This window comes from Penicillium hordei (genome assembly GCF_028827395.1).
Source record: "Penicillium hordei strain IBT 12815 chromosome Unknown utg000001l_segment0_segment0, whole genome shotgun sequence".
NCBI classification, from domain to species: domain Eukaryota; kingdom Fungi; phylum Ascomycota; class Eurotiomycetes; order Eurotiales; family Aspergillaceae; genus Penicillium; species Penicillium hordei.
The window spans coordinates 7,112,209-7,130,170 of NW_026623142.1; the positions used below are offsets into that span (position 1 = coordinate 7,112,209).

At 47.3% G+C, this 17,962-nt stretch overlaps 7 protein-coding genes across 7 annotated transcripts; 2 read left to right on the plus strand and 5 right to left on the minus strand.

Annotated features, from left to right (window-relative positions):
* Positions 1–788: 788 nt before the first annotated feature.
* Positions 789–2,279, plus strand: N7537_002673 (isocyanide synthase family protein; the record flags this gene model as incomplete). The annotated part of the gene is made up of 4 exons (XM_056893731.1): positions 789–1,305; positions 1,377–1,640; positions 1,694–1,812; positions 1,872–2,279. 4 exons carry the CDS (start codon positions 789–791, stop codon positions 2,277–2,279), a joined length of 1,308 nt encoding a protein of 435 aa, XP_056758726.1.
* A 530-nt stretch (positions 2,280–2,809) lies between these two features.
* Positions 2,810–3,061, minus strand: N7537_002674 (uncharacterized protein; the record flags this gene model as incomplete). The annotated part of the gene is made up of 1 exon (XM_056893732.1): positions 2,810–3,061. One exon carries the CDS (start codon positions 3,059–3,061, stop codon positions 2,810–2,812), a length of 252 nt encoding a protein of 83 aa, XP_056758727.1.
* Positions 3,062–4,166: 1,105 nt separating this feature from the next.
* N7537_002675 (putative mucin family signaling protein Msb2) lies at positions 4,167–6,767 on the minus strand (the record flags this gene model as incomplete). Its single annotated transcript, XM_056893733.1, has 1 exon — positions 4,167–6,767. One exon carries the CDS (start codon positions 6,765–6,767, stop codon positions 4,167–4,169), a length of 2,601 nt encoding a protein of 866 aa, XP_056758728.1.
* Positions 6,768–9,957: 3,190 nt separating this feature from the next.
* Positions 9,958–10,574, minus strand: N7537_002676 (uncharacterized protein; the record flags this gene model as incomplete). Its single annotated transcript, XM_056893734.1, has 3 exons — positions 9,958–10,065; positions 10,208–10,357; positions 10,410–10,574. The coding sequence occupies 3 exons, from the start codon at positions 10,572–10,574 to the stop codon at positions 9,958–9,960; spliced, it is 423 nt and encodes a 140-aa protein (XP_056758729.1).
* Positions 10,575–12,621: 2,047 nt separating this feature from the next.
* Positions 12,622–14,688, plus strand: N7537_002677 (uncharacterized protein; the record flags this gene model as incomplete). Its single annotated transcript, XM_056893735.1, has 2 exons — positions 12,622–14,409; positions 14,464–14,688. The coding sequence occupies 2 exons, from the start codon at positions 12,622–12,624 to the stop codon at positions 14,686–14,688; spliced, it is 2,013 nt and encodes a 670-aa protein (XP_056758730.1).
* A 322-nt stretch (positions 14,689–15,010) lies between these two features.
* On the minus strand, positions 15,011–15,434 carry N7537_002678 (acyl carrier protein; the record flags this gene model as incomplete). The annotated part of the gene is made up of 2 exons (XM_056893736.1): positions 15,011–15,251; positions 15,307–15,434. 2 exons carry the CDS (start codon positions 15,432–15,434, stop codon positions 15,011–15,013), a joined length of 369 nt encoding a protein of 122 aa, XP_056758731.1.
* A 3-nt stretch (positions 15,435–15,437) lies between these two features.
* On the minus strand, positions 15,438–16,594 carry N7537_002679 (Acyl transferase/acyl hydrolase/lysophospholipase; the record flags this gene model as incomplete). Its single annotated transcript, XM_056893737.1, has 2 exons — positions 15,438–15,907; positions 16,363–16,594. 2 exons carry the CDS (start codon positions 16,592–16,594, stop codon positions 15,438–15,440), a joined length of 702 nt encoding a protein of 233 aa, XP_056758732.1.
* Between the last annotated feature and the right edge of the window lie 1,368 nt (positions 16,595–17,962).

Consider the following 17,962-nt stretch of genomic DNA (forward strand, 5'->3'; position numbering starts at 1 on the left):
ATTTGTGATACTGATATACGCTGTAGTTTGTACAGAGAGCAGCGGGTACTTGATCAGCCAGTCTAGCGTCGAGCTCCCCTCTAGAAATCCTGGGCCTTCTTACATTTTTCGTGATGTATTAGCCTTCAGCCATAAAAACAATGAAATGTTACATCGTTGTGTTATATTTATTCCCGGAATAACTTGCCTCAGACATTAATTGGTTCCGCTCTCTCCCGACCTCTTGTGTAAGCTTCTCCTAAATATAGCCTAACTGGGAAACGGCTTGCGTCAAATTAATGCATGAATAGTCCGTTGAGTAGCTATAGAATTCTGTTTTAGGGGAGCATCTTTGATTGTTCAAATAGCAGATTTGCCTGTAATACTTGATATCCACTTATAGTATTCATATTGTTGTTCTCCAGGGCTCGTCAATCAAATGCCTAATCCGGACATATGAAAACAATAATATCTCAAGTTACGCACACGCGTAGTCAGACAATAAACAATGCCGTTAGCTTTTTTGTCCAATAATATAGTTTCCATTGAAGAATTCACCGAAGAAAAGTTACCAGAAGTAGAAAAAGAACGGGGAAGAAAAGAGGGGGGAAGGGGCAGGCACATGGAAATTTGGACGGCGAATACCAGAGGACCATGCGTACAGGAAATAGAGAGCAAAGTGGCGATAGGAAGCCACTAAATTCCAAGACAAGATACGAGAGCATCACCCCTATAAATCACGAGTACATTCGAATACCGAGTCTACCCCTTCCCAACCCCTAAATCCGACCTCCCTGCTTCCATCTATCATGAGCTATATCAAAATGCTAGCCACAGCAATAGTCGAAGTCTCTGCTCACCTAAACATAATCCCTTTGGACTGCATCACCACCACTCCAAAGACACAAGTGTCCTTTCTCCCCAAACCACACCCAGTCCCCCCCAAACCTGAAGTCACCACCGACACCCATCCAGATGCACCGGAAATATGTCCCGCATTAACCCGCCTGAAGGCGGAGGAAATAATGAATATCGTTGGGTGCTATGGTTCCCATGAGCGTACAACCGCAGCCGGAGAATGGCTGGGCCGGTCATCGTTCACGCCGCGTGTGCAAGCACACGTCGCAGTTAATAGGGCGATTCCTATGGTTTTACCTGCTTTTCCAATGAAGAGTAATAACCGTATGGACAAGGTACTAGGTGCTCTTCCGGATTTGGGGGATGAGCTTGCGTTGGCGCGGTTGGTGAATCTCTGTCGGGATATTAAGGCTGTTTACCCGCCTGGTGCGGTTGTGGTTATTGTTACGGATGGGATTTGCTATAATGGTGAGATTAAACTCTCCTATTAATTTAGGATGTTAGATATAGGGATGGGCGCTAATTTGACTGTATTTTAGATCTCACGGGGATTTCTGACGAGGAGGTCTGGGAATACGGGAATCGACTGCGGAAGATCGCTGTTGAGAAGGGATATGCTTGTATTCAGTTCCATCGTATTATGAACATGCTGGGCCTTTATACTGGTGCCCAGATTTCCAAATCAGATTATGTGAAGCTCTGTGGGTTATCGAGGGCCGAACTTCATCGACGGTGTGGACGGCCAGGCTTTGATGTCGATAAGCTTTTGAAAAGTGATGAGGATTATCTGAGGACCTATAATGGTAAGTGTATGTCTTTTGAGTTGTTCCAATGCCTCAAGGCTGATTTAATGCAGGATACGACAAGTTCATGAAAGTTGATTTAAAATTCAGCCCGGTGACCAGTGATTGCGCTGGCCCCAAACAATATAAGAAGAGGATCAAGATTATTGCAAAAGCCATGATTGTCCGCGGAGTGGCAAGTCATTCCAAGCGCATATAAAGCGACAAGATGGCTAATCTCATAGGTTATAGGAGTATGCGGAGCTAGTACGCCAAATTTATCCCGACTCACTGCGTCTCTCTATCCATCCATCATCGGGGCAGACAAAGCTGTCTTGTCCCCTTATCCCGCAGAAGAACTCATTTTCCATGAGTCCTTGGCACTGTAGTATTGCAGTGACAACTACAGGTGAATTCATAACAGCTCACCAATCTACACATCGGCAGAAGTTTGACCTCATTAATAAGGACGGTCAACCATATTTCTTCCGTGAGAGATCGTCGCTCTTTGATTGGGATACCAGTGTTAATTTTGAGCACCATTATGGACAAAACTTGGTTATTAAGGCACAGATTGATCAAGGGCTATCTGACTTGGACTTGGACAAGTTGGCACTTTTGGCAATCAAACAGAAGAGTGTGTCATTTATCTCTGTATAATTCTATTATTCCGGGAAGAATGATAAAGTTAACTAGAAACATTGTGTTGTTCATCATCTTAGGGTTCGATGAATGTAGTTGTATGAATCTATCAACCTTTACCTAATGTATAGGATATACTACCAACGAGATAGCAGCCACGACAGACTGATATAGCTGACTGACTTCATATACAGCGACTTCATATACAGCGCTATACATGGAATCTTGCAGTATATTGTATTTTTCTTGTTATGTTTCTAATCTCAGTACGTCACATTTGCCCATAGTCGTATGTAGTATGAAAATGCTATCATATAGCCGGGATGATCATCGTCCACGTTTCTACGTAAACCTCATGTGGCATAGAGCGCACACTAGAAACTGCTAGCCCCAGGATCATGAGCCTGGACAAACAGTATACCAGACTAGTGGCGTATAGGATGCACAAGTTGAATTCCTTCGGTAAGAGTGTCGTCCATGGGAAAACATTAGTCTTTGCGTTATCAATATTCGTTTCGAGCTCATGTTCGTTCAGACAAGTTATGAGTTTATGAATTCAAGCATCGCAATTCTTGCTGTGGGCAGTCACATGCAATGTCACCGATGTGGTGAATAGACTCCTTGCCCAAAGACTTTGCGTCAATCCCAGCGACCATTTCAAGCCCGTACTTCACCACGCAGCTGAGAGAGGCTATTGCGATATGGTGCTGCTGCTGCTGGATGGAGGGGCTGACGTCAATGCTGGCCAAGACAATTCCAGCAAAAAGACATCTTTCATACTTGCACCGGTAAAGGGTCATCTCGATGTCATGCGACTTCTCGTAGACGCTGATATCAAGGCTGAGTTGACGTGCTATGTTGAGTCAGTCCTCGCCTGCGCATCAAAATCCGGCCACGCTCATAGTGATCGATTCCCATTAGAGGAGTGTCATAACGTTGAGATTCATCTGCAGGACAAAAGTTTCCTGGCCCTTACAGCTTGCGATAGGCAATGGTCATTGCATTGTGGTTAAGATTTTCCCGGGCAACCTCAAGATGTTTGAACTTCTCGAAGAACACGGATTCGAGGCCAGGGGCAGCACATATCTTATCCAAGCAGCGAAAAGGACTACAATTTACTTCCGTAAGACAGGTTTGAAGAAAAAGGAGATCCACTCGTCTCATTGACAGGCTCACGTCCACATCTACAAGGCCACACGGCACTTGGACACATTTCATACATCTATACAGAAACGCAGAAACGCAGAAACAAAAAAAAACACAATTGAAATACAACATAGAGAGACAGGGGTGGTAAGAGAGAGAGGTAAGGAGAGAGGAAAATAAGGGCCAAGAGGGAAGCCATTTTGGCTGTCAGAAAGATGCCACCTAAATCCATTATTAATGTGCAAGTCCAAAGACTGAATGGCCAATAGTTCATAAGAGAGAGCTTTCAAGTGGAAGCCAAAAATAGAGAAAATATTTCGTCCCAAATTTGGTTGTCCCAGTGCCATTGAAAGGAGTAAAGGGATAAAAAAAAAATATTTGGTGAACAAAAGGGGGAATATGTCAAGAAAGAAAAAAAGAAATGATAACGCGACACACGCAGCGACGACCAACCGTCGCTCAGAGTATCATGTTGAGAAGAAAAGTGGCCGGTCAAAAATTGCACAGAAAGAAGAGATACGTGATATGTGACATGTAAATCCTTGGCGGATGATGGACAAGGAAAATGAAGTTTTGTGCAGTCTCTCTGTCCCTGCCTCCCTTGGAGAGTGGGGAGAGCATAAGCGCATTCAAAAGAGCAATTATCTCAGAAGAAATAAGGGTCTTCAAAACCACGGTGCCCTCTGATTTTCGTCTTAGGGTCCAAAAGGGGGGCGTGGTGGAAGGAGTGGGTTATACGTCGTATTGTCAAAAGCATGCCTAGTTCCATCCCAACGAATTCTCCGCCATAACGGGAGCGCTGATCATCTGCGAACGAGCAGTTCCACGGCTACCATGACTGGGGGCACGGCCACCAGCAGCGAACATCGAACCAGCGGCGGAACCTCCCTGGCTCATCTGCTCAACGGTCGAGCTAGAACGCTGGTGCAGCTGCTTTCTCTTGCGGTAGCGGCGGGCAACCCAGAACATACCCGCACCGTAAGCGGCAGCACCTGCCACAACACCGACTCCGATTCCAACAGAGCTAGCCTTAGCCTTGGAGCTGCCGGCAGAGCCATCAGTGTTTTCGTTGTTACCGCTGTCTGGGCCATCACCACCGCCACCATTGCTGCCACCGCCAGTCGAGTCACTAGTACCACTAGGGTAGTTTCCAGAGAACTCGAGGGGGATTGTAGGGTCAACCATCGTCATCAATGACTGGATGGATTCGCTAGCCTGGTTGTAGAGAGCAGAGTTGGGGTTAACCTTAAGCGCTTTCAGAGCATCGACCTTGTCACGAGGGAAATAGAAGATAGCAAGGGTTGCATTATAGCCCGTGGACTGCCAGTTGTAGTAAGGCTCAATAGCAAACATAACTGGGCTGTCCTTGGCAGCGAGGGCAGGCAAAGCGTTCTCAATAGCTTGAGGGGTATAGTTGAAGATCTGCGACGACGATAAGGGAGTGGTTGCAACAAACGACCAGGGCAGCTGGCTGTTGAAACCAAGCTGGAGCAAGATGGAGTCAGACGGAGCCTCGGTGACCCCGTTCGATGGGGTGATAGAACCAGGGAGCGACGGTGGTGCTGTGGGCTTCGCGGTTTCACCAGAGGTCGAGCTCTCCGTGGCGGTGACGGTAGGCACGATAAGAATGGTCGACGGCATCCAGTCGTTGTCGTTGGAGGTGGAGGGCGTAGGCGTCTCTGTCGGAGTCTGAGGCTCCACGGTGGTCTTGGCCGTGCTCACTTCTTGGCTCGTCGAAGTCAACGAAGTCGACGATGTCGATAAGGGAAGGGGAGTGGAGACTGGGCGAGAGGTGGGGATAGGAACCTTGGAGCTCTCGTGAGTACCACTGCCGGGAACAGAGGCGGTGGTGGTATTGCCCAGCAAAGGAGCGGAGGCAGTGCTAGAACCAGAGACGGTTTCAGATCCGGAAGTTGAGGTAGGCTCAGAGCCGGGCGAGTGTGGGACAGGAACTGATCCCAGGGTCTTGGTCGGGGTGGGGATAACACCAGTGTTAGTACCTCCCTGGCCAGGAATGAGACCAGTCGACTTGGGCGGCAAAATACTACCATTTGGCATAGATGCAGTTGGAATCAAGGCAGTGCTACCAGTGGCAGTAGAGGTGATACCGAGCAGGGAATCCACGCCTGACACAAGACTACTGATGAAATCACCAGAAGTGGTGGTTCCAGAGGTGGGGGTGGCCAACGATGAGCTAGTAGCAGAAGCAGGCACGCTGACTGGGATGGTAGGTGAACTCAAAGCATCCGAGGACATGGTAACACTTGTGCTGTTGCCAGTGGAAGACTTGTCACCCAGTCCCAAAAGATCAGCGAGATCCGACCCAGAGCTTGTCATGCTTGAGGACGCGCTGCTGATCTTGTTTGCGCTAGAGGTGCCAGTGGGTGTCACGGAGACGGAGCTGTTGGTTGTTGATTCGCCAAAAACGCCGGCCAATCCTGAGGTCAAGTCACCAAGGAGACTATCGCTAGTAGATGCAGCAGGAGTAGAAGAAGAAGCAGGCGAAGTTACCTTGGCCGATGAGTCGGAAGTAGCAGTCGCAGACGAGGATGTCGCCCCGGTCGAAGATGCGGTCGCAGTCGAAGGTGTTGTCATAGTTGAGGATGTGGCATCACCTCCGAGAAGGTTGCCCACACCCGAGGTCAAATCACCAAGCAGGCCGGCGCTAGAGGTTGTAGTCGAAGGAGACGTAGTCGCAGTCGAAGATGTTGTCATAGTTGAGGATGTGGAATCACCTCCGAGAAGGTTGCCCACACCCGAGGTCAGATCACCAAGCAGGCCGGCGCTAGAGGTTGTAGTCGAAGGAGATGTAGTCGAAGCCTTGGCTGATGAGTCAATCACCGATCCCTGCTTGCTTGTGGTTTCCGCATCGGTAGATGCAGCCTCGGAGCTCTTTTTGGTGGTGTTCTCGGTAGATGCAACCTCGGAACTCTTCTGGGTGGTGTTCTCGGTGCTTGAGCCCTCCGTTTTCTGTGTAGTCGTGGTAGTGGTACCAGTCGGTTCACCAGCAATGGTCGTAGTACCAGTAATACGGTGGGTGATCTCGGGGTTCTTGGGGTCGACCGAGATGGTCACAACAACGACTTCCTGTCCCTTCTGGGGCTGAGCCGGGGCGGAGGTTTCGGGGATGGGAGTAGCCGTGGATGAAATAACCTGGGTAGGACTCAAGTTGTCGAATACACCGTCGAGGATGGAGCCAGGGTCTGGTTCAGCGCTTCTGCGAATAGTTCGCTTGACGTCCTGGGGGAAGTACCATCGGGGCCGTTGAGCGTGCGCTTCGGGAGCATCCTGAGCTGCGACGAGCTGGAAACCGCCTACAGCGAGGAAGGCTGCGAGAACGGAGATGGCGTCGGGGCGCATATTGGACAATTCTGTACGTGATAGCTCAGAGGGAGTCCAAGGTCAGTGTACAAAAATGCGATAAACACCGTCTATCAACACCTCATGAACGATCAGGGGGTGTGACAATAGGTAGATCGCCGGGGATATTCGAGTTTCTAACACAACTAGGCTTCAGACAATTGTGATAAATTCACGATTTCAAGATTATTCGCAAGAGTATCCAATGTCTCGATGGCAACCGATAAGACCGAATAGGCGCGACCAATAATCCGATGATAAACGAATGGAAAGGGGGATGTCGATAAATCTGAAACCCCCAAAAAGGTGAAAAACGAGTGTGAGCTTAGAAAGCTGTAAGGAGCGAACGACGACTTTCTGTAGAACCGTCCGGGCAACGAGATCAAAGAAAGGGAAAATAGGCAATGCGTGCGACCAATGCAAGGGGATATTGGCCCAGGTCAAAAACACCGTTGAGGGTCAACAGGCGAGCACAGCAAAAAAAAACAGACAAGGGAGAGAAAGAAAGGAGTAAATGAGTGAATGAAGTTGAGGATTCAAAAAGAGGAGGACCACTCCATCATTAGGGGGGGGGGAGAAGAAAGGTGGAATGGGGGGAGGCGGCACACGTTGTAGCAGCGTCAACAAGGGTAATTTACGGTAACTTACGTATTTTAGTGTATTTTAGTGTATTTAATAAGCCGGTCCGGGCGTTTGGCAGGCGTGTGGGATGTGGCCACGCACTTCCGTTGCCCCTGAGCGTTGAGTTATTAGCTTGTGATATCTGCTGATTTTGCATTTGATCTTATTCCTACCTGGTTACAATGTTGTACGTTTAAATACTATGGATATCCTGATCCATTTAGAAATTTATATTGTCCGTACCATAGTACTTGTAACTTGTTTAGCACCTTCCAAGTCAAGGTATCCCACGGCCCTAATCTGAAACGATGTAGCTACCCTAAACACTAACTAACTAACCCGCACGATATTGCCCAGACAAGGCAGTTAGGCAGTCCAGCCAGTACTTTGTACATAACGGCAATGATGGGTCATGCCACGCAGCAAACCAGAATGGATAAATGAATGTCTATCGGGGAAAGAATGAGCCTGTTCCCTATAGGTCCACGATCGCTTTGGATGTACCGGTACATCCGACTAGAGCCCACTTCAGCATATACAGTATGGAGGCCGATGTACAGGTACTTAGATGATATGTACCTTTCCTTTTCACACTACGCCGTTCGTCTGTGCAACAATAATACCCAGAACATGCCTGCTCAACTTAGATTTGAATGTTGATTTACAATCTCGTCGATCCTGATATTCGCAATAGCCGGATCACTCAACTCATCACCTACAATATTGCACATATATATTACAATCCTATGGAGTATAGATATATAAAACCCTGTGCTAGAATGAGAATCAAGTTTTTGAGCAATGTAATACAATAATGGCAGTATGTACTTAATTTCGGAAACTTCTAAAAAAATAAAAAAAAACTCGACAAAAAATCCATACTAGGGTCTGAAAACCGTTTTTCAATTAAGCCGATCAATAGCCCCGGAGACCATTGACGAAAAAAAAAAAAAGAAAAATACAAATTCCAGAATGGGGTCGGGCTAAACCCGCCCAAGCCGCGGATCACAATATAAAAAAAGGAAAAAAGGAAAGAAAAGCGCAAGTAAAGACAATTAATTCCCAGCAAAGTTTAGTCCGTTGCAAGGTCTAGCCTGGAGGCGTCAAACTAAGTGGGTCCTTCTCACACACGTACCTGAGCGTGTCGGGAACACCTAAAGTGCGTGGCCCCAATTACGGCCCCTGGGCCTCTTTACCACCTCAAAGTGTGCGATGCACAGGCTTTTTTTTGGCCTTTTTTTTCGTCAAACACCCAGCTCATATTACCATAATTATCATTAGTGGCTAAGCTCGGCCGTCTTGTGCGCTTAGCTTCTTCGGGCTTAAGATCAACAAAGAACTTGGAAATAGAAACCTCTTAGGTGTGCTGACTAGCCCCCGTTGAGTGCTTCTCGCTTGGTAAGAGAGTTGTCCGGCATTCTGTGAAAGGTATAAGTTGGTTCTTCCATTTTGGAGTCTCATGAGACATATACGCTTATATTATTTGGCTTGCGAGTCATATGCTGTGCGACATCACTACTACTTCAATCCACTATGGAAGTAGGGGATGAGCCCTGGCTCAAAATTGGGTCATTAAAAACCGGCAGTTATCAAGCATGTTTCACACTCTATCGAAACTTTAGGTTTTATCTCCAGCATAATAGATTAATAAAAATTAATCTGACACGAACAGCACGAACACCTGCTCATTGTGTATTCTAAAAACCTGGATCTGAAGCTGATTGAGCTTTCATGAATGAAATACACCACGTGCCCCCCGATCGGAATGGAGGAGTTGGCAGTTGCGGTTTCCCCTCATTCTTGTCGTCATTTTCAGATGCTCAGCATTCCTAGTGTGTTTGAGATTGTGCCGACCAATGCCAAATGGTGTAAAAATCGATTCAGCCGAGAAATCCCGGTCTCATCATCTTCGCTAAATTTTGAATTTCTTCTTCTATTACCCCAAGGTCTTGACTCTTTGGCTTTATTCAAGGGCTTGTGGTTGCATGATGCATGGATCCTCGAGATCGAAAATCCTTTAGAAATGCAGGAACAAAGAACCAAGCATACAAGCTTATGCGAGAGCCATGGATGCTCCACGGGTTTAATTATAGTTAACCCAGCCACGTTCCCTTTGTTTGACCTAGGACTTCAGGTAAGCTCAAATTTTGACTCTCTTCTTCGAAGATATGAACAATATCAAGCGTCCATAGATACTCCCAGTATTTAAGAGCCTTTTATACAATAAACTTCCAGGGGCTCATAAACTGTACCATGGACAAGTGCAGACGCTAACCCTGTTCCTGAGCGCTACAGCTCTAGTCTCCACCCTTCATCCTTGGTTTCAGCCTGTATTTATTGAAAAGTACTAAACAAAAATTACATGCAATCAAGGCCAAAGTTTTCGTAATATTTCGAGCCAGTCTGTAAACTATACACAACTCACGTGGCTGTGTTTCTCGCACATTTGATTCTTCGCCTCTGGTGGAGAGTGACGCGAGTTGGACCATCAAAAAGAGCCACGAAACAATTCAGGTGGAGTTATCTGCCCTACTTATTCCCCACGTCATCGTCATCCCTGCAGTTTCGTTCAAAGTCTAGAACTGCGTCCATTGCCAGCCTTGGTAACCAGGCCAGAACACTCGATTTCGACATCCGATCCCTGAGGGAGGGACTTTACGGCAATGCAAGTACGCACCTAGAAGGGCCAGGCCCGATGATAGTGAGAAATGGTCCACTTTTTTTTAGGAATATGAGAGGAAGGGGGACGAATTCCAGACTGGATCATATTTATTCCCTATGGAATTCGAATCTCGTTCTTTTGGCCACAGAATTCTTACCGGCTTAGGATCCGAGAAGAAAGTAGCGTAGACTTCGTTCACAGCCGAGAAATCAGCCATATCGGTGAGGAAGATGTTGACCTTGATTGCGTCTTGGAGACTCGACCCTCCAGCCTCTAGGACGGCGTTAAGGTTGCGTAGGATTTGTCGCTGTTCGCATATTAGAAAATATATCACATTTTAGACCTCGCGTTTCTCGTACTGTTCGGTCCTGGATGGTTCCCTCCACCATTTTACCCGTGGTCGGGTCTACTCCCAACTGGCCAGAGCAGTAGACAATGTTACCCACGACCATACCTTGGGAGAGGATTGGGGGTGGGACGGGTGCGCCTTTAGTGCTGACGGGGGTACGTGTTGGCTTAGACATTTTGTAGAATTTGAGTCGGAATTATTTGATTCAGAATGAGATCGAGAAGAATTTGTTGAGAGTCGCTCAAATTATTTGGCCGGGGATTCTGTGGGGATAAGCCCTGGAGGGCGTTATCGATTAGGAACCCCCACATTGACTACTTTCCGAGGTCGGAGCACTCTACAACGATGCGATAGCGAGGCTATAGATATTTTTATTTTCAAGGTACGTGATTTAAAATGAAAGCATGATTCAAAGGTTATACATAGAAAGGTCTTTTGCATAAAGTGTGCTTTTTTTACCGCCTTCGTATACACCTAAAAAAGAATACCTAAGAAGACCACATAAGTGGCTGACTATTCTTGTAATTTATATCTAAATTGGAGAGTATAGAGAAGCACTGTTGTTATGTATGTTGGTACTCATGATATATATATATTGACAAGCAACATTTCTTTTTCAGCCTCATCAGCATGCTTCTTTCTTGTCATCTCAGCCTTCAGATGTGGGTTATGTAGGGACCATGGGCTTCTTTTAGCCAGCTTCCTGGAGATTTTCGAAGTGGTGGTTCCTGACGGCCTGGCTACCCAATGGTAGCATTTGTTGCTTTCCAGGACCCCCGTTGACTTAGTTACTCCCGAAGGATACGCGAACCCGATTATGCCAGTTCGTAAGAAAGCCAATATAGTTATCACAGCCAGTCATTCCCAGGATAGAACAATGACCCGGATGTATGTTGCGTTTGCATTGCATGCCTTGATAGTGAGAATCATAGTAAATCGATGTACTGTACCAGCAACTGTTTCACCAAGAAATATGTAGCCACAAACTACGACTTCTGGGCACTTACATCAAAACCCAGACGATATCTCTCGAAGAAGTTTTGGCAACCAGTGCCTCAAGCGAAATGTAATGGCAGGATGGCAGGAAATGCAATTCTTAAAGTATGAGACCCACAGCATCAACTACTAGCTCTAAGCTGTGTGCAAAACTCTTGTTTCGAATCGAGAATTTTCATCTGTGTTACTTCAGATAACCCCCAACTGCACCCTGGGAGGCTGCGCAGCTATCCACGCTGGCATGGGAATGGAGAGGTATAGTAACGTTAGCCTTTGCTTGTTGGGTTATTCTTGTGTTTTACTTGTACGCTTTTGTGGACCTGAGGGGCAGGACATATCATTGTCCTAGCCTTACATTTGTCATTTGAAGCGAAGTAATGCCACAGGCTAATGCATATGTATCTCCCTAAAGTGATATCTTATACTTCACACCTCATACTTGCCTTGTTAACGCAAGGCGTGACCTCAAACAGCACCGATGAAACTGATGAGGGATATCCAAGTGTGACGTCAATCATGCTGACGTAACTTTGCGGGGAAACCGAGCCGCGGTCGCCGATTGGCTGTACCCCGTTGCTGATCCGGAGCCCTCTGGTCCTTCTTCCCTTCACTTCATCCTTCATCCTCATTCCATTTCATTTATTTCTCAACTGTGACCGAGAAGATCGGACATCAATCTTATTGTCCCATATATTCCAATCGTTATTGTTGTTGAAAGGCCTCTGCAGGACAGGCTCGGCCAGCATCAGTACTCTTATCAGTGTACCCCATAAGTGGATCGGATCGACAGAGCCATTGACCGCGACAGTCACCAGACCTTGCATAGTGCTAGAATAAGTTGTCAGAAATAAACCGCACCTTGAGCTTTCACCATATAAGCTGGAGAATTCATCATGAATTCCTCAGCTATAATATCAATCAGAAATTCGGGGCCTCGAGTCATTCGCCCACCATCACAGACTTCAAATCGGAGTATATGGCGATGTGCACGAAACAGCCAAGGAGACAAGGCAGAACGTATTTCACGACGTTTCAACAGATGTCAGCGATACCCTCTATACAATCAGCGAAAGTCCGAAACTTGCCGCGACAGCAATGCTACCCCCAACGATACACACTCAAGCTGGAGCTGGACAGCTTGGCTTTCTCAATCAAGTCCCTCCGACCTCCCGGCTGATCGAGAAAGAAGGCTCTGGAATTCGGATTTAATGCAGATACACAAACGCATGGATTTGCTGAAAAAGTACATAGAGGCAGACCCATACAGGGCCGTCTTTGGGCGCCGATTGGACCCGTTTCAGAATTTCGGCAAGAACGACACTTCATTAAATGGTTTTCTTCAGTCACTTACCAGTTTAGAAAAGCCACGCAATGTTAGACCGGGCGTAGACAAGCGGCAAACGAGAAGTGACGCCAATCATGCTGGATTGCAGTACGACCCTATTAGTGGACGCATGGTGCCTATACCACCGCCCACTGTACTTGAATCCAGCAAGCCGGAAGCAGAAATCAACTCTCATAAAGTAGTTGACTGCCCCCCAGGCACTGAAGTCGACGCAAAACTCGCTCACAGCCCCAGTTTGGCCGGGGATGGACAGTTCCAGCCCGGAAACACGGGACTAAGCCCCGATGCCCCGTCAAGCACACAGCCAACCATTGATTGTCCTCCAGGTAGTGAGCTAGATGCACACTTTACCTCTACCCTCAACTCCCAGGATGCGCTGGGCAGGCTTCAAGTTTCTCAGGAAACCAAACGAAAGCCCTCTGTAAACATCGATTGCCCTCCTGGAAGAGAATTTGAAACATCGTTTGTTTCTGAATCTATTCCTTCTGTACAGCCGGACACATCCAAGGTCAACAGAAACACCAATAGTCTGAATTTGGATACTGGTTTGACTGCGGGCACCAACGTGGAATGCTCCCCGGGAAGTGAGCTGGAGGCCAAATTCATTTGCGATTCTCCTAGTGGCTCTGTCAAGAGTTCTCCGTCTGGATTGGAGACACAACCTCCGAACAAACAAAATGGCATTTCAATTGATTGCCCACCAGGCAACGAGGTGGATGCAAAGCTTTCTTCTGATCTCAATAGTCTCAGATTTGAGCCTGACGGTCCTGTTCATCGAACGACTGACACCGCTGCCATGACAGCTCAAGGAAACTTTGAGTACTCTCCAGGTAGTGAGATTGAAGCACATATTTTATCAGAGCCAGAGCCAGCCAGCCAGGACATTACCCAATCGGATGCCCAAACCTCTGTTTATTGTCCTTCTGGGAGCGAGCTAGAGGCCAAGTTTATCTCCAACGCAGCTTCAGTTGAGGAAAATCAATTACAGCCAGAAGTACCCACTGGACTTGATACATCCAGGATAGCCAACAATGTTGTCGATTGTACACCGGGGAATGAATTGGAGGCAAAATTCATTTCTGATATGGTGAGTGCTGAGGGTCCCAATGAGAATGAGGGCCTGAGCGCCTTGAATTCTAGTAAAACTCGCTCTCGTTATGCTCCTTTAGGATCGATTCCAAAGGAGCAAGCCAATCCGCTAGGTTTCGATGCTTCCGAAGACCGCGTTGGTGACTTCATTCTCAAAAGCCAGAACCTAGCCACTAAAAAAGGAGAGCAATCAACAGCCTCCCAAGCCCCTTCCCCTAAATTCCACGTTCTGGCTTTTGATACATCGACGTCGCATGTCTCAGTTGCACACGCAGACTCATTCTTCGGTGTCGATGAAGATAGTGATAGTCGACCAAGTGAAATTCTGTCTCGACTGCATAACCCTGCCAAATTCCTGCCCTATTTCGAGAAGATGCAAGAAGATGGTTACGAAATTGCAACAGGTGGAGGCAACATCCTTGTCTTCCGAAAGACCCAAAGCACCCCTCGTCACCTCCCCTCGAATACCGCAAGAGAAGAAGGACCAGCAATGCACGCCGAAATCGCCCAACATCTTCGCCACGACTCAATGGACTCCGCTGCCACATACGCCAGAGCCCCCTGGCAATCCACCAGTGAGGTGAGTAGACAGTAGAACTGTCTATTCAGGTGGCTTCCTAACAGGTCGACTTAGCCTCCTTCAGCAACCGAATCCCCTAGTCCCGAGCCCAAACCAACCACAAAATCCGAGTCTTCGTTTCGTAAAACAGGTCGCAGAATGCTCATCGCAGCTACAGCCACCGCATCAACGTGTTACGCCATCGGGGTCATGACCGAGTTCTTCCGCACCGGCGGAAATGATGGGCGGGGAATTGATGGGTTCACTGTGTTTGAGTCAGATCGACGTCGCCGAGAGTAGGCTACATCTGTGGCGGTTTTCGGTTCGGCTCCAATATAAAATTTAGCGTTGACTGGAGTAAATCCCAGGGGATCCATTAGTAGCATTAAGCAATAGAGAAGACGTCTTAAGTTAAGGGGAATGAGGAATGGGAAATGGCAAACGAGCATGAGCTTATATCATGCACATGTGATTTGGCTATACCACAAAAGAAAAACGAAAACAAAAAAACAGAAAGAAAACATCAAACTGGATTGTCTTGGAGTAATCTGGCAACGGTCCAAGTAGTGGAGGATCCTCGGCACTCCCTCGTAGTACACAGGTGCAACCTATTACCACTTGGTCACCTGCTGTTGGGGACACTAGGATTAGCTTCCTTTCTCTTACAATTTCCTTTGTGTACAGATCCACAGTGCTGTCCCACTATATCACCCTTGTACTCCCATGCTTTGGCACAAATATCCTCTGCAAACTTGGTGATCGTCAAACTCGGACCCAACAGCTGTTGGAAAGAGATATCCAGACCCAGCTCCTTGAAGATCCAATTCCGCAACTCAGCACCAATCATACTATCAACCCCATAGCTGGAAATGGACTGGTTTCTTTCTTTAAACCCATCTATGCCGAGCATCGACATACGAGCAAGGCTTCGCAATAAAGTGTTCACGCACAACCTGAACTGCCTCGATGAATTCCAAACCTTGCAATGAAGACAGGATACTCTGACTCCCACCGCCAATAGATGAATTCTCACTCCCAGGCTTCATAGCTCAAACAGTGTGATTAAATCGCACATTTGAAGCCCAAAAACTGTCGACGTCGTCACCGGCTTCCCGTGCCGCTTTGGCGAGTTCCATTGGACCCAGTCCAATAACAATGTGGTCTGAGATACCTTCCCGAACCTGTTCGATCATTGCGATCTCAAAGATGCGGAGGGCTTCCTTGTCAACGCCATACATTCCCTTGTGTCTAAGTGATTCCTCGAGCTCGTTGGTCCCTGCGACTACCCCAACTCCAAGGACTATTGGAAGGACTATTGAGATTGAGTTCTGCCAGTGATAGCGACGGTGCTGTGCAAGAGCATCTAGGTAACTGTTTCCGGCAGCGTAGTTGCTTTGCCCTAATATTCCCAACACCCCGGGGACGGAGCTTGTGGTCAGGAAGAATCCAGAAGATGGGAAAGGACTTCGTGCAGGTTCTTCGCGCCGGGAACCTTCGGGTGCACGGATGTTGTCCAGCTCTCATATAACATGTTGTGGAATAATCCATCCTGTGAGCCGATACATCAGTTATATGATCAGCCTAGGTGACACAGTGAAGGCATGGCTTACCCGCAGTACAATAGCGGCATTAATCACATCCTGGATATGTTGGTCGCCAGGTACAGATTTTATGACTTCTTCAATATCCGTCCGTCTTCACACCAGCATCTCCGTGGAATACATAAACAGTAGCACCAGAAGCTTTCAATTTATCGACAAGTAGGGAGGCTTGCTCTGAGTCAGAGCCAGACCGAGAAAGGAACGCAAAGTTGTGGGCTCCTTTCTTCATTGACTATGATGTAAGGCTACGACCAAAACCTCCGAGGCACCCAATAAGAAGGTATGTGGCATCATCACGCAGTGTCACGCGAGGGCGAGGGGGCAGGATATTCAAAGTCGCCTCCGACTTCTCGTGCAAAATGAGCGTTTTTACCCGCCTCGAAGCTATCAGAAAAAGATGCTAGGGCATCACCAAGCCCAGCAATGTTCTTGGGTGACCGGGGAATGGTTGTGGTAATAAGGCCTCGTCGGTAAAGACTAACGGTCTCCGCCAGCAGCTGGGACATGATATGCGGCTTGATGTTGTAGGGATCCAAGAGATCGCACGAAAGATATTCGGCCCCGATGAAGAGGGACTGCATCAAGAATACTGCGGGTGAGAACATCTTTCCGGCCACAGTTGACAAAGCGCGCAAAGGGAGCAATGTGTCGCCAGGCCTCTCGTGCCATAGAGGGTGCCACCCATGCCGAGGCAAAGATGACATCAACTTTGTATTGACCGTTCACATCTCTCAGCTTGGAAACCTCAGAAGTCAAAATCACCTGGCTAGAATCTAGCTCAAAGTGTGGTTTGATAAACTCGGTTCAGTCGCACTGGTAGCAATAACGTATTGATAGCCACCAAATTCCCTGGAGATTCCAATCGCTGCAGCACCGGCCAGACCAGAACCTGGCAAGATGGGAATTGTCTCGCTTTCTTGTAAATGCGCAAGTTTCCTTGAGCCATAGAGAGCTGCTCCATATGCCATAGGGAGAGATGCCATCTCTGGCAGAGTCTCGCCTGGTTGGAGTTTCTACATAAGGCTCTGGTAAACACGTTGGATAGTAGCGAATTTGTCAAAGCTAAAACCGATAACCCAATCGCGTAGAGCGTATCCTATCGTCGCAGCGCCAACATGGGTCACCACACCACCAATCTCATAGCCGAAGTCTGTTGGTAGATCTGTTCCGGATGCAATTACTGCATCTTTCTTGTTCTGGCCGGTTGCAAGAACGTGCACTTAAACGCGGTCGTCCATCTCGAAGATAAATTTCCCAGGCTGTAGCCTCCCTACAATAGGCAACTCTGGGTCAAGGACCATTGGCCTTGGCTTAGTCTCATCTGTAGAGTACACGGCATTGATCATTTCATTGGGAAACAGGCGGCTGATGAAGTTTTGGCCCTTGGAGACATATAATATTCGCTTTCCATGAGCTTGATGCCTTTATCTTGTTAGATAACCTTCTCGGTCACATTTCTAGAAGTATATAGGCGGTTGTACATATCAGGCAATTATATATGGATAAATGAAAATTATGAGAATGAATTGCCAGTCCCATGTCTCCATTATTTCACGTTGTGTATGGTTTATAAATTCGGCAAGTTGTGCATACTTCGCAAACCTTGGGGCCAGTGGGTGTAAATCATGCTAACCTGGGAAGGCTATACGTGACTGCTTAACACGACACATACATAGGTTGGCAATAGTTATACTCAATTGATAATTGTAGGACATACCGGAATATGTTAATAGATAACCTCCACCGTATCTAGGATCTGTGGCTTGGATATCTATTGGTCTATTGGATGAATTTGCTTCTCCTATGTTTCTGTTTCCCTTAAATGACATGCAATGCGCCATCCACCACTTGGTTGTGTCATCAAACCACCATGAGTAGGTAGCTGCATTGATGATTGTAGGTCTAGTATGTAGTGACCTCATTCACGGGATCGTGGCAATATGCTTTAGTCCTGCTGCATCGAAGGCCGACAT